This window comes from Impatiens glandulifera, unplaced genomic scaffold (assembly GCF_907164915.1).
Source record: "Impatiens glandulifera unplaced genomic scaffold, dImpGla2.1, whole genome shotgun sequence".
NCBI lineage: Eukaryota > Viridiplantae > Streptophyta > Magnoliopsida > Ericales > Balsaminaceae > Impatiens > Impatiens glandulifera.
This window is the reverse complement of record NW_025919138.1, coordinates 202,661-219,158: the sequence shown is the minus strand read 5'-3', so window position 1 is coordinate 219,158 and position 16,498 is coordinate 202,661. Positions and strand designations below refer to the sequence as shown.

Genomic DNA, 16,498 nt, shown 5'->3' with positions numbered 1-16,498 from the left:
AAATAATAAGGTAAGGGTATTTAGTATTTCTGTTGTTGATGGTTTGAATCATTTGATTTATGATGTTTTAAGGCCATGGATTGGTTTACATAATTTAGAAAGATGTTTTGATTATAAGAAAATATCAGCCAGCAAGATGAAAAGCAATCTCCTCAATCTCATCCCGGTCTATCGAGTATCGACTAATCACTAGGTTTGGGACATTTGGATCTTCTTGACAATCCTTTTGTCTTTTAGCTCATACCTCCCAAAACACTTAGATTCAGCCCAACAGAGAAATGTCTTCCTTTAAAATGCAACTTTCTGCCCCAGTTCCAGAAAATTGAAGGTTGAGTTCATTGACCACAGTTTTAATCAAATAATAAAGTACCATTATAAATAAGATAAGTTTAACACACAATCTGTCTTTTTTATTCTTTCTTATTTCAAGATGACATCGTTCTTTTAGATTCTGTCAGTTTCTTGGAAATTGAAGTCCAGTCTATTGATTTGTAGAAAGACCAAAGATAAGATAGATCCAAGACTTTCATGCAATAATAATAGCTTGTTTGATCTTGGATTATTTGAGTTATTTTAAAAAAAAAAATTGATCACATCACCTATTATTTCAAACCATAGATCACTTAATTCATCAATCAAAATACTCTTTATTCTTTATAAAAATCAATTTTGGATATTTTAATAATTTAACTCGAATAATCCTAAAAATCCCCACATTTTTATCAAGCAAGATTTTGATTTCACAACCTAGATTTTTTTCAAATAGCCCCACATCAAACAAGTTCTAAGAGCACAAACTGTACAAGTAACATATAAATAATAATAATAATAATAAAATAGGATTGTGACTTTTTAACTAAACAAAACAGATCATATATATTTATATCTATATATATAGCTGCAATATTAACAAGAAGCATTTGAGAGAATAATGTCAGTGCCCAAGGATCCTGGTTTACTAGAAGAGGAAGAGGAGATAAGTTTTGGGTCAGTCGAGGCCATGGATCCTGATCTTTACAGGGCTACAAAAGAAGGTGACATTCTTGAATTCATAAAATCAATGGAAATATGTCATTTAGATAGTCCTGTTACCAGTTGCATCCAGCTAAGCCCTCAGAAGAACACTGTTCTTCACATCGCGGCTAATTTCAGGCACTATGAGATTGTCAAGCTTCTATGCAAGGATTTACCTTTCTTTGTGGCCGAAAAGAATGCTAAAGGAGAAACAGCCTTCCATATTGCAGCAAGATTTGGGGACCAGTTGCTTTTAAGTCTACTTTTAAATAGTGAATTTAGAATGACTGTATTGGCTGAGAGGAACAACGAGGGTAATACCGCCTTGCATGAGGCGCTGTTGAATCGATGTGAAGAGACGGCTTTGATGCTTATTGATAAGAATCTTAATATGTTGTATTCTGTTAATAAGGAAGGGAAATCTGTGTTGTATTTGGCTGCTGAAGCGGGTTATGTTTCTATTGTGAAGCTTTTAATGGAGAATCCTGTTGGGAATTGTGTTTCTGCTGGAAGGTTCAAAAATAAGTCGCCAGTTTATGCTGCTATCTATGGAAGGAACATAGGTATTGTTCTTGTCCTAGAACTGAAGTCTGTTTTCCTTCTTTATTTTTGAAAAACTTAATAATGGTGGGATTTCATGAACATATGTCAAATTTAATTAATTAAAAAATGTTCTTTTAATAACAAAAGTAATTATAAGTCAGATGATATATTTGTATTTGTTCCTTCTGAAGAAGTTTATGGGTATATTTGTCCATTTAAAAAAATTTGTTCTCCAATGGGAATAGTTATTTTAATAAAGTATTTTCTTTAGAACTGTCATATATAGTCATAGCTAGCCTTCCTAGAAAAAACAATTGCTGTTGTATGATTTGACATTTTGACCAGTGTGCCCATTGCAATAATTCTTTTTGTTCATGCTATAATATGTCTCAATCACTTAGGAAATTCTGGTTGAATGGCAATGATGCTGACTGCTGAGTGTCAATTTTGTTAATTGTTGGTACTTCTCCTTATCTCCATTTCGCTGAAGTTTCCTCATGTCTAAGCTTCATTTGCTCCAAAGAAGGAAAACAATTCCAATCTATACATATTATCATAAATTATATCTCAATCTCTTCTTTTCTAAAAAAAGATCATGGTAATATAGCGTGGTTTCAGTCGTGAGCCACAGATCTATCATCTTCTCCTGCCTCCACTAATAGCCCAACTCCACAAATACAAATCTAGTTTTGTTCTACTAAAATGTATCCAAACCAAATAGGCTCTAATTGTGTCTTCTTTGTTGATATTGCCTTCATTCATCAAGAATGTCTATGTTCTTACATGATACTGACTAAAAATCAAAGTCAAAAGCAAGTGCTTCTTAAGACTAAGCCGTTTCTTCTCATATATCTTCATTGTAACTTATTTTTCCTCTGCATGTGGTTTTTCCCTGTGTTTATTTTCCACATAAATTTGTGTGTTATTTACGTGATTTCTATCTTTACTTGTCATCGATTTATAAAAGGTCAGTTTAAGACTGTTTTATTCTCAGTTGCATTCAACCTCTGCTATTAGCAATTTTTTAGTCTTATTGAGATTCATCTCTTTAAACATCTACCAATTTGCTTTCCTCAGATATTTTGAGGATATTGTGGGAAAAGGATGAGTGTTCCTTCTTGATCAAATGTGATGATGAAGGGAGGAATGCTCTTCATTTTGCCTCAACAACAGGCTACCTCGAAGGTGTATGTTTCTTACTAATGAAATACCCGTCCTTCGGCTATCAAAGGGACAAACATGGCTTCTTTCCCATCCACATTGCGTCTAGCAAAGGTCATATCGACGTAATTGATGAGATGCTTTGCCAATTTCCTGATATGATGGAGCTACTCACTTTACATGGTCAAAACATCATCCACACTGCTGCTAAGCATGGGAAAGCCAAAGTAGTTGACTATATGCTCAAAAAATCACATCTAGAAAATCTTCTGAATGCGAGAGATTTGGATGGGAACTCGCCATTGCATTTAAGTACTATCTATGCACATCCATTGGTCGTCAGCAGTCTTGTGAGGGATCGCAGTGTTAAAGCACAGATACAGAACAATAACAAAATGACAGCACTAGACATAGCTGAGTTGCACACGGAAACAATTGCATCACTTCGGAAGGTAAAAAACATTCTATGATGCGTAAAAAAAAGTTATATTATTGAAATTTCTGTCAATTAACATGACAGATTCTTTTTTTCCTTTGAGGCTGTACCAATGACATAACAAATGTCGTTTCGAGTCTCTTCAATTTTCTGTTGAGGTCTATCATGTAAAGTAAACATAATTTGAAGAATGACATATTTTGGGGCATAAGATAGGAAACTGCATAAGACAAATTTGTTTTTTCTATAATGTGCCCCAAAGTGTGACTTTCTTCAAATTGAGAAAAAAAACTACACATAAAATGTGAATCTCACATAAATTTATAAATAAACCTAATTTGAAGAATGACGCACTTTGGGAGCACAGGATAGGAAATAGCAGATCCGGCCCTAAGGAAGAAGGCGGATCTGTTGTTTCATATCATGTACCTAAAGTGTGCATTTCTTCAAATTGAGAAAAAAAAACCACATCAAATAAAATGTGAATATGGACCCACATAATCTCTAAAATAAACTAAATTTGAAGAATGGCACACTTTAGAGCACGGGATAAGAAACAACAGATTCGGCCCCTAGGAAGGGGGCGGACCTGTTGTTTCCTATTATGTGGCCCCAAAGTGTGCTTCTTCAATTTCAGAAAAGTCCTACATAAAATGTGTATATGGACCCCACATAGTCTGTAAAATAAACCTAATTTTCTGGGTTATAGCCTAGCGGCAATAAGTGGTGGATACTAACCCTAAGTTCCTGGGTTCGAGCCCGTCAGGCGGCAAGTTCTGCGCCTAGTTAAATGGTTAAGTGTGTTTGCGGGCTACAATCTTAATTTGTTGTCCTATTTTTCTTAAAAAATAAACCTAATTTGAAGGACACAATTTGGGGCATAGGATATAGGATATGAAACAATAGATCCGGCCCAAGGAATGGACGGATCTGTTGTTTCCTATCATGTGCCCTATCCAAAAAAATGTGAAGGTGAATGTTATATAAATCTGTAAAATAAACTTAATGTGTCCTATCCAAAAAAATGTGAAGGTGGATGTTATATAAATCTGTAAAATAAACTTAATTTGAAGAATGACACTCTTGGCATAAAAAACCTAATTTGAAGATGTTTTTTAAACAATAGGAGTCCACCTATACAAGTACATACACATGTACCATCTTTATATATAATATAAATTACAATTGCCTATTAACATTCATTATCACCTCTTTGTTTTTTCAATAATGATGCCACAAATTGCTGACATATCAGTATAGAATTTCCTAATTAGTTTGTTTACAAATGCAGCGTCTTACATTGCTGTCCTTAAGAGTTAATGTTGCTCCCAAATCTTCTCACGAGAGTAAAACCGTTATAAGAGAATCTTCCGACGTTAAAAAGCACCAGCATCCTCGATTAGAAAATTACAACAGCAAGATAAACGTAATCCTACTCGTGGCGACTTTCATAGCGACAGTTACCTTTACGGTAGGCTTCACACTCCCTGGCGGTTACAACAACTCGAACCCAGAACCGGGCATCGCCACATTATTGGCGAAGGTAAAATTTCAGGAATTTATAGTTTTTGACATTCTTGCTTTCTATTCTTCCATAATTGTAGTTGCCAGCCTGATATGGGTTCAGTTGGGTGATCCCGGTTCGATGTATTATGCCCTAAAATTGATGGTCCCTTTGTTGGGATTTTCGCTCTTGATGATATCAGCTGCTTTTATGGCTGGAATATATGTAACCGTGAGTGATCTAAACTGGCTTGCCTATTTGATCATTTTTTGGGGGTCTAGCTTTGTTAGTTTGGTGGCGGTCTTCTTCCCACTTTGTTTATTGGCTTCGTCTAACTTTCAGTTTCTTCGACATGCTTCGAAAGTCTTGATGATTCTGATACTACATGTGTTCAAGATCTTTAATGATTACGAAGAAACAGAGGATTAAAGATTATATTATGGGTATTGGTGTTGTGAATTTGTATGTAAATATGTATAAAGGTTTTATCACATGACCAATCAATAGTTGGTCTGACTAAATGGTTCTAGAGACCATTAGGTCTTCTTACATTTGCCCTATGTAACAAAAAAAAAAACAGCAATTATGTATTTTATCGAAGGTTGTGTATTGAATTCTGCTATCGTGGAATTTGATTATATTATTGATCATATTTATTGATATATGTAGTGTAAACTAAGTGATTATGTTCATATTCCTTGATGAAAGTTATATAGTCCGATGTAAAATGTTATTATCTTGATATTATATTAGATTCGATCTGAAAACTTGATAGATTTGATCGGGAATCTAAATGTCATTATGAAGATCTTTGTATCAATTATTATTTATTTGTTTGATTTACTATATTTTAGTCGTTGTGTTTAAACAATTATTTAACATTTTTAAATAAAAAAAGAAATTGTAAGTTCAATTACGAACCTTGTTAGTTATTATTTTGAAAAATAAATCTTCTAGGTTGAAAATAATATGTTATTGAATTATTATAGTATATTTTATTTTATGAATGGAAGGATATCAATTATAATCTATCCTCCAATTTTTTATTCAAAACTGTTGTGGGCAATTTTTCTCCGATTTGATCGGAGATAGGCAGGAATAATATTTGTGTCTTCCGTTTCGTTCTCATCTCGGTTAAATATATAAAATTATAAATATATATTTATTCTTTATATTTTATAAGAGTTTTAAATTTATTTTTTATAATAATATAAATTTTTAATATATTTTCATTATTTGTATATTAACAAATTAAATATTATTTGTTACTTATCTGATGATAACGTCAAACAAATTCTTAATCATTAAATATATTTTAAATTAACTAAACAAATGAAATTTGATGTCAGAGGCCGGTGATTGGACCCACAACCCGTTACATAACATATAGAATCGAATTACCTCATCTCAATAGCCATCATAATTTTATTAAATAATATTACTCTACTTACTTTTAAAATCATTAGTCAATTCATATAAAATTATTTTTATATATTTTAAACCTATCTGATTGTTTAAGTAGGCTAAATATAATATCTTATATTAAATTATCAAATTTAAATTTTGCTAGTAGAATTGCAAATGAACTGAAATTATATATATTAGAACTCTTTTAAGAATTAGTATTTTGAATTATTACTGTTATGATTAAAATTATTTTTAAAATTTATTTAAATAAAAAATAAAAAGTTTTGTTTTTATTTGATATAACAGTTACAATTTAATTTGGTGACATAATTTTAAGTAAAAAATAAAAAAAAAAATTCAAAATTCTGTACAACATATTATTAACCGAAAATATTTTTGACTATTTTTTTTACTAAATATGTTTTAATTTGAATTTTTTACCAAAGGAAAAAAAATAACATGCTAAATAAGCTTATTTTAGTGATATTTTATTATTTTTTATTTAATACATGAGACCCTTCCGTGACCTATTAAAAATATATTATTAAATTTATTAATATATACATAATTAAAATATATTTAAAAATATTATTTAATATAAATTAATATTTAATAAAATATTTTTTTTATTATGGAACATTTTCAAATTAGACCATTAAGTAATAAGATCAACTTAATATGCATGATTTATAAAAATAAATGAATATTACATCTCCAAATTCTCAAACAATGAAATAGATAGTCAACGGTTGCCGACAATCAAATGGAATGACATTATCATTTTTAGGGCTAGTTTGATTCACACAAAAGTCCATTTATGCAGTTAGAAGACCTTCAATTTCATATGGGTTAAGTCTTTGTTTGAGGTGAATTATTTCAAATAATTTAATCAACTCTAATTCTTTTCAATAGTATCTATAAATCATTGATTAAAATATTCTTTAACATAAAGATAAAATTGATATTTTATTAAAATTATTAATTAAAATAATAAAATACTATATATATTTTTTGACTATTTTTTTTTGTTAAATACCACTGAGACTGCCTTTGAAATTTTCAAACCTTAAAGCTCCACTATGGAAAAATTTAATCTTCTCTACAAAGCCTTGTTTGGAATCAAGCTTTCTGGAATGCTTGTAAGAACCATTCCAAGGGGAGAAATATGTATTTATCTAGTTAATCACTCTCTTTATAAGTGAATTTGGTTCTAACAAGCCCAAACAAGACTTAGGCTTAGTTTGATTCAACTTATAATTGTATATTCAGTTCAGCCTATATTTATATAACTAGCACCTATGTCTATAATGATAAATATTTTTTTGTATGAAAATATTGCGAGTATAATTGAAATCATAAAATCATATATTTATTTATTCATATGATTGTTAATGTTATTTAATTGTAAATTAAAATTAAAAACTTCCTCAAGTCATACAAGTTATGAAAACTAATTAATATTTTGTGATAATCAGTCATTTGTCATTTTTAAAATTATTAAATAAAAGTTTAAATAGTTTTTTTCTTTGGTAAATAGGATTAAATTAAATGAATTTTATTTTTTATGAAAAAAAAAATTAAAAATAATTTTTTAACAATTTTGTAAATCATTCTTTTAAATTTTTTACTAGATTATTTGTGTTTATGTGACTAACAAAATAAAAATAATAGTTCATTAGTACATTTAACCAAACCATAAACATATGATAACAATTATAATCCCTTTCGTGATTTTCGATACGAATTATCTTACAGCAGGGGGCGAGTTTTCCTCAATTTGACTGATAGTTTACTGAATTATTCGGAATGATATATGTGTATCCCTCCCCAATTTTGTTCAATTATGCTTCGAACACTAATAAACACTGTTAGATAAAATTAGACCGGTTCATATAAACCTAACTTAAATAAATCTTCCATGCAGGAACAAGGAACCGGACCGGACAAACAAAAGAACCGGCTAAAGAAAACTAGTCGGTCAAGTCATTAAACCGACCAGGAACACCTGGAATATAACCGCACAAAGAAAGGGTCGGCCAAAGCTTAAAATCGGAAACATCAGACAGCCGACCAGCCACAAGGTAGAGGAATAACCGGAAGAAGTCCGGTTATATCACCCATACCGGAAGCCATCCGGTTAAGTCGAATGACCGACTAGTACAAGAAGACAATTCGGGTATCTGTTGAGAATGATACCAAAGGAACAGACTGAACACTTCCATATTCATACAAGTCTGAGGAAAGTCTGCAGGCTGCAGAAGACAGTCCTACAGGATCTTTCCACTTTGGGATAAGTCAGAAAGAAGATCTTCCAAGTACAGACAACTGTCTAACAGACAATGCCTACATTTAGTAAAAGACAAACCTAGCAGGTTTGTCTTACATACCGGAAGAACAGACTGCCAGGTCTGAGGTTGACCATCAGGTCTGAGGAAACGACCGCAGGTCTGAATCTCTGAATCACTGAACATCTGCACCCCTGCTCAGCCAATCAGATTCAAGGCAGTGAAATATGACCGTTGGCATATTTCACCTATAAAAGGGGGAGTTGAAGAAGAGTAAATTGGTAACACACAGAGACATACAGTGAGACAAGGAACACACAGTGAGACAAGTGAGAAATTCTAAGAGCATTTAATCTACAAGTGAAAACAGTGAGCTCTATTTCTAAAGAAAGCCTGAGTGCTAGTGTGTGTAGTTTACAATTCCGGTATAAATTGTAAGAGTGTTATCGAGCAGGAAATAAGTCTCGATCGGATTGTATTTGTATTTCTTAGTGAATATCCTTCTCGCGGTTTCGAGAGGAAGGGGTGACGTAGGAGTTTTATCTCCGAACATCCATAAAATCTGTTTTGTCATTTACTTTCTGCCGGTTCCATTATCTAATCGATCCGCACTACTATAACCGACTTAACTCTATCCAAGCCGAAATACCAGGTTACCGAAACCAACCCATCAATTTTTAAACCCTCATCATCCGAAACTGGTTCTTCCTATTATACAAGTGTGCCGCTTCAACCTGAAAGCAAACCTCTTCCGCGCTTGAACCTAGTTCAAGGGTTTGTGACAGGTTGTGTAGTATTGAAACCCCGGTGCTAATCTCTAACCGGATTAATCACCACCCTCCGAGTGAGAACCTCTAACCGGTCCAACCCCCGGTCCTCCAGCGGCTATCTAGATCCTAACAAACACAATTAAATATATAAACATCACCAATATATTTGTTTAGTCTTCATATTTTATTAAGGTTTTAAGTTTTTTTTATAATAATATAAACCTTTAATACATTACAATATATGAAATTTATAAAATTATTTATAAAATTTTATCAAAGAAAATTTTATTTTTGTTAGAAAATATGACATAACGGTGCTTGTAAAAATTCTACGAACCAAATAAGGTGGGGATGGTAGTAAAATAATCTCCGAAGTATGATGAGACGGTATATAAAACGCATTCATGCCCCCATTGTCCTCCCTAATTAAACACACTAACTTTTATTTCAATGTGTAACCCCCAAAAAAAATCCTTACGTAAGATTATGTGAAAAACTCGAGGTTCGAGAATTTTAACATCGGTTTACATGTTAGGAATTTTCTTTTAAAATAAAACATTAATTTGAAAAGATTTCATTAATTCTTGACAATTTTTGAAATTAATTTAATTCGGGGTTAAATTTTAAATAAACTGGGCATTTATGATAATCAAATTATAATTTGATTTTTAGAAAACCCTTTAGTTTAAATTAATTAAACATAATTAATTTAAAATACTATTTAGTTTTAAACAGAGTCGTCAATTGATTGTTTTTAAAAATCAATAAAAGTTGGCATATGTATACAAACATTGATCAGAGTTTGTTTTTAGTTCGTAGTTTGGTGATACTCATGAAAGGATTTTCGTGCTTCATCCTCCGTACATATTTTAAAAACGGTCTCTACTTATAAAGTTGGATTTTGAAAATCGGTTGTATAACGTTTAAGTTTTAACTGATAATTTGTCGGGTCTTAAGCATGCGTAAGGTTTGTGCATTATTTGAAATATTGAAACAACAATATTTAAATATTGGTACTTGTTGTTGATGATCGCTTAGGGAGGAAATACCTGAAGAATATCATTCATTTTTAAATGCATTAGGGTTTAAAATAAACACCAAACAAGACTTTGTCGAAATATTTTGTGGAAATATCCCTAAAATATTTTAAAAGCGTTTTCTAATTTTTTGAGATTTTTAGAAATGATTTGGAGTTCCAAAATTATAAAAATAATTTTGGATTTTGAAAAGTTGAGCCAAATAGGCTTTAAGATCGGAGTCCTAAGCCATGGGTTCATTTTTATTCGTCGGGGTCAACACACCTCGGTCCAGGTCGAGGAGCTCTCGATCGAGGCTCGGGATCTTCGATCTGAGTGTCGAAGTCCCTAGTTTAGAGTCTAAAGACTCTCGATCCTTGGCTGATCTTACCGGTCTAGGTGTATAAACCTATCAGTCTTAAGGCTAGCTTGGGGCTAAGTCCCTTGGTCGAGGTGTATGAACCTCTCAGTCCTAGACTAACTCTAGGCTAGGTCCCTTGGTCTGGGTTTTGGGAGAACTCGGTCCCGGGTTACGGAGTCTCGGTCCCAAGGCCATACCTCTTAGTCCTAAGGTTTAGGAGTCTCGGTCCCAAGTTTGACCTCTTAGTCTTAGATGGAAATCATCATTCCTAGGTCTTTGTCTAGCTCAAGAACATCGATCGGACCTCTCGGTCCTGTTGAAATTCTCGGTTCTAGATTCGAATTTCTCGGTCCTAGCTTTTGGTTCGAACCAAGGATCCTCGATAAGATCTCTCGTTCCCAATCTGACAAGCATCGGTCCTCAAGAACACAAGTGTGCATATTTTGAAGTTCATTTTTTAGCCCAATTCTTTGTTCCAAGAGTTTGGGTAGCTTCACAAAACTCCTAGAAATATTTTGATCATCATCTCAAGGTATCAATCGACCTGGATGATGATCAATTTGTGATTAAAAATTGGGTTTTTGATTTTAAAGTTGTTTTGAAGTGTAAGGATTTATCCAATAGCTTTCTTATATTACATATACTTGATTGATACCAAAACAAGAACACTATCTATTTGTTTGAATCAAATCAAGAATTTTAAATTTCAATTATTTTGAAATTTTGATCAAATATGATCGAGATTGATAAAAAAAAAATTATCCAAATAGTTGTCTAACATCATTACAATCATGTTAGGAATCTTATGGGCTGTGATTCAACATAATTAACTCAAGAACAACAAATTCGTTTTTTTTTTAATTCAAATTTGAGTTTTTATTATTTAGATCGATTGATTTATTTTATCATATCTAGATAGTTTTTAAATCATCTGGGATGAATTTTTAACCATAAAATATTGTAAATAACAAACATACAAACTTATGTAATTTAAAATATAAAAATTTTAAATTCAAAATGACGGACTAAAAACCCAATGGAGTTGATTTTTTTTTATTATATATATATATATATATATTTATATTATAATATCTATATTAATTGACTATTTATATATTTCTATAATATATAATATCTTTTATTAATATATATCTATGAAATATAATATCTTTATATAAATAATAAAATATAAATTTATATATAATATAATATAATATAATATTATATTATTATATTATATATTTCTTATATTCCCTTACAACTTTCATATTTGTTTTTATTTATATAATTAGCTTCACTCATTCAAAATCTAGAACTTAATTAATTTAAATTCTAATATTTTTTTTATTTAATTTCTCTTTAATTATTCTTCGTCTCATTTGAATTTCTCGATTAGCTCTCGGTTAGTTTTTTTTATCCTTAATCTCTCGACTAATTTTCTTTATAGTATAATATAGTATAAATTTTATATATTTTATTCTAATATTATGTTTTTATTAATAGATTACAATAAAAATTGAAAGAAATAAAAAAGAAAAATATTATTGTCATTTTTCAAACATAAAAATTCATCTACATTTATGGTTAACGAGGTAAATCTTCAATCTAATACATCTAATATAGAAAAAGAACAACATATTTTTAAATTTTATAGATTTTCTTGTCTTATTTTTACATTTTCAATAATACGAGATACAATTATATATATATATATATATATATATATATATATATATATATATATATATATATATATATATATATATATATATATATATATATATATATATATATATATATATATTATTTAAATCGGATATTTCCATCACTTTTTAGATATTATATATTTATTTTATTTTAGTAAGGGTATTCGTGGATAAGTTTAATTAATATGCTCACTTATTACTAGTAATAGTGAAAAACATATAATTAGTCCAAGGAAAAAAGTTCTTGGATTCGCCCTTGTTACGAAGGATTGGAGAACATTCTTGTACCCTTAAGGAAACTTTCTGGATGCTCGGATCCAAACTTTCAGACTTCAAACAGAATTTCGAAAAATTTAGAAGCTTTGAGCTTAAATGGAGGATTTTCTGAAATCGCGATTTGAGAGTGGAGATTGGATTCTCTAGTTTGGAATGACTTAGGGGGTCTATTTATAGCTGCCTTGAGTCGGTGGAGGCTTCTAGTGGTCTGAATCGGCCAAAAGCCATTAATGACTTTTGACTGTTCTTGACTTAAGTCATTAGAATATGAATGAATCATCCCTATTTTGATAGAGAGAAATGACACCATTGTAGGGTGATCATTTCAGGCTTTAAATGAGCCAAAACGATTGACTAACGAGGGAGTTCCAAAAAGGAGAAATCTAAGACGGATCTTCGTCCTTATCCCTCCAACGTTGCGTTGGAAATGAAGATGGCGCTCAAAATGATGTCGTTTTGAGCGCGTTTGAGCGTTCCGTTGGTGTTCCATCTAGGCGTCATTGCGTTTGGGCGTTCCTTTAGCATTTTGGCTAACGAGCGTTAGCCAATCCGTTGCCTCATGTGTGCGCTTCTCCTCGGCTACATCCGACTACGCGGAGCGGTCTGATGCATTGGATGAGAATCTCCTACTATAATCTTTTATTCTATTTTGGCTACAACCGGTTACAGATTTAATTTTATTTTAAAACTTTAAGGCTTTGTTTGAAAATAATTTTTCTTTTACCCTTCTGGCTTTAATTTTGATATTTTTAAATATATAAAATAATAAAATAAATATGACAAATATTTTACCAATTTATTTTTTTATATATATTTAAGGTTAAATAAATAATTATTTTAAATGAAATGAATACAACCATTAATTTTAAATTATTTATTTTTGTCCCTTAATTTTTTCTAAAATTATTTTAAAATAAATGAGTATAATATTTATCTGAAATAATCTTATTTTTATTATTTTGACAATTTTCTTTAATTAGTTAAGCTTTAATTATCACAATAATTAACCTAATTAATTCTTTTAATTGACATTTGGTCATAATATTAATTATTTTAATTTTATTTATTTAAAAATAAGTCAAAATAATTATTTTAATATTATAAATTGAAGTGTAGATTTTCAGTGCAATGTTTATGAATTTGTTCCCTAATTAAATTAGATTTTTTTCGATAAAATTAAAACTTTAATTTAAATTATTTATTTGAGATAATGATGAAATTGAAATTTCAATATAAATTCAAACAAATTGTAAACTCCTTTAATTTTCTTGTATTCTTTTTATTTATTATTGATCTCAACATCATTATTTTCTTGTAATTAATTATTGACAAACCATTCATATTTTTTATTAAAAAATATATTTTATTTAAGTTGAAAAGAAATGAATAAATTTATTGATAATTTCACATTAATAGAGTTTTACTTTTAATAGGACGCAAGTAAGTGTTAATGTCTGAACACGACGTTATGCGTTTACAATATATAAATAGTTTTTAGGTGGGACATTGTTATAAGTTGTTCGCTAAGATGTTTTCATATAATTTTTGTTGAGAAAATTTTTGAGAAAAGATTCTATCCAAAATCTCAATTTTTGGATGAAGCGTTATTCACGGTGAAATTCTAACGGTGATATGTGCATGAAAAAATATTGTATTATGATTAGTTATATGTGTCACAAAGAGGTTGAATTGACAACTCACTTACTTTTGTATTGTCGAGAGTGTCTGGTATTTAGAGTCTTTTATGAAATATTATTGAGATTCATTGGGTGATAACTTAGTCTTTTGGTAGTTGTTCAAAAGTTTGGATTGATGTCATTAATATGATAAATCTAAATATTTGAGTTATCATCCAAATTATTTTTTGTGGACTATCTTCTTTGAGAGAAATCGTCGAAGTTTCAATAATCGAAGTTGTACGGTGCGTAACATTCATAATACTATTATTATGACATTTTCTGATATTTGTCTAAAAAAGGCAATAGAGTTTGTCGGAGAGTTAATCGTTATTATAAAAAATTTACGAGCTCGATAACTTATTAAGTACTGTTTTTTTATGTCATATTATTTTGTTATGTTTGAACAAGTATTTTTAATTTTTAATATGTATGGATCTTAAAAAATATAATTAAAAAAATCACACTAATAATATTAGAAGAAAAAAAAATCCTGTACTATATTATTAAAATAAATAAATAAATAAAGATACACTACCACCCAAAAATATATTTTGGTTACAATATAAATCTTATTTTATTTGAATTGAAAAATATATGAAAGAATTTAATGAATTTTAAATTCATTCTAAATTATTAAAAATAAATAAATATAAGAAATGGGAATCTCCAATTTCAACTAAAATGTTGTTAAATACAAAAACTTTTTTTCACTTGAAATATCTTAATTATGATATTTAATTTCAAACTAAGTAAAAAAAAATTGCACTTAAACTAAGCTAATCATAATAAATTAAATCAATACTTAGAACCCTTAAAATGAAATGGAGATGAATCTTACAACATTAGAAATAACAATAAAACCCATCCATCCTAAAAATAAAAATTAATAATAATAATCTATGATTTAATTACAAGGGAAAATGACATAATAATATAAAAGGACAGCTAAAAAGGAGATCTCAAAACTGTCTCACTTCAAGCTAAATCCTTTTTTCTAACAACAACAAGAAGGAAATAAAATTAAAAAAACTACCCTAAAATACATTTAATTTAAATAACAATAATGATAAGGCACTTAAAAAGAGACCTGAAATAAGCAGCCCCTTCTTAGTCTTGTTAATGCCGGAAAGGAGATTCACTAAAACTTCACTCCAAACTGACAAACAAAATGATCAATATTGATCATTCCAAACGAAAGGATTCATAGGACATGACGATGATGAATAAGATGAAGAATTCCCAATATTTGTCTCTTGTTCTTGTTGATGATAATCATAACCACCAAAACTAAAATTTGATGGTAAAAGAAGATTGTTATTACTATCCAAATCATCCCAAACTGGACTCCCCGGTCCCCAACCTGCCGGAATTGCATTCAACCATGCCTCCGCCATTTCTCCTCCCCAAACAAACTCCTCCTCCGGTGCCGGTGCCGGCGCCGACGTCTCAACAATTTCCTCCCCTGTTCCAACAATCATTATTTCTTCACTAACACCAGTACCTATAATTGAATTTGGGTCAGGGTTTGGGTTTGGATTTGGGAGTAACTGATCAGATTGATCCAAAATCGAATCTTGAACCGTTTCTTGATTCTGATCAGTTTCTGGGTGATGATCTTCTTCTTCTTCTGACTTACCCTTATTGAGAAAAAGCTCAGGGAAATTCAGTTTTGCATTTTCGCCTCTTAATTTATAAGCTTCACGATCATAAGCCATGGCTGCGTCCTCGGCAGTGTCGAATGTTCCTAACCATAGACGTGTCCTGTTTTTCGGCAAACGAATTTCCGCAACCCATTTTCCCCAATGTCTCTGTCTAACACCTCTATAAAGTTTCGTTGAACTGATCGGAATTACCGGCGGTCGGAAAAGCGCCGACGTACCTTCATGTGCTAATTTATTCATCATCATCATTCTTCCTCTAGGGCTTAAATTCAAAGCATTACTCCAATACTGAATCATACTCTGTTTCTGAGCTGCCTCCGCCGCCGCCGCCGCTTCTGTGGCGAAGTATGGTGGATATTCGATTCCTTGATGTGGGTGGGGGGTAAATGAGATCATTTGGTGTTGATTTTGGGTTTCGTTATAGGCAAAAGGAAAAATATGCCTTGATGATGGAGAAGAAGAAATCATGGGTTGTCCGGCGGGGGCGATGGTGGGGTTAGGAAATGATGAAGATTGAAATGGGTATTGACGTTCTGGGCTTCTGATTTTCTTTAATGGTCTATTTGACATGGAAGAACCTTCAAAAACTGGCTTCCATTGTTGTTGATTCTCCCATTCCATTTTCGATTTTCCATTGTTTCTAGAAGATGCCATTGATGGCGGAACAAGAAAGATTTTC

At 30.7% G+C, this 16,498-nt stretch overlaps 2 protein-coding genes across 2 annotated transcripts; one reads left to right on the top strand and one right to left on the bottom strand.

The window, feature by feature from the left end:
* Positions 1-836: 836 nt before the first annotated feature.
* LOC124917504 (protein ACCELERATED CELL DEATH 6-like) lies at positions 837-5,320 on the top strand. The gene is made up of 3 exons (XM_047457916.1): positions 837-1,577; positions 2,635-3,170; positions 4,446-5,320. The coding sequence occupies exons 1-3, from the start codon at positions 932-934 to the stop codon at positions 5,085-5,087; spliced, it is 1,824 nt and encodes a 607-aa protein (XP_047313872.1). The 5' UTR covers positions 837-931; the 3' UTR covers positions 5,088-5,320.
* Positions 5,321-15,026: 9,706 nt separating this feature from the next.
* On the bottom strand, positions 15,027-16,498 carry LOC124917532 (ethylene-responsive transcription factor ERF054-like). Its single transcript, XM_047457944.1, has one exon. It carries the CDS (start codon positions 16,471-16,473, stop codon positions 15,331-15,333), a length of 1,143 nt encoding a protein of 380 aa, XP_047313900.1. The 5' UTR covers positions 16,474-16,498; the 3' UTR covers positions 15,027-15,330.

Bases quoted from the DNA above. Each gene is read 5' to 3' on its own strand.
- LOC124917532 (XM_047457944.1), bottom strand. From the start codon at position 16,473: ATGGCATCTTCTAGAAACAATGGAAAATCGAAAATGGAATGGGAGAAT.
- LOC124917504 (XM_047457916.1), top strand. From the start codon at position 932: ATGTCAGTGCCCAAGGATCCTGGTTTACTAGAAGAGGAAGAGGAGATA. The intron at 1,578-2,634 runs GTATTGTTCTTG...TGCTTTCCTCAG, and splicing joins TATCTATGGAAGGAACATAG to ATATTTTGAGGATATTGTGG. The intron at 3,171-4,445 runs GTAAAAAACATT...TTACAAATGCAG, and splicing joins CAATTGCATCACTTCGGAAG to CGTCTTACATTGCTGTCCTT.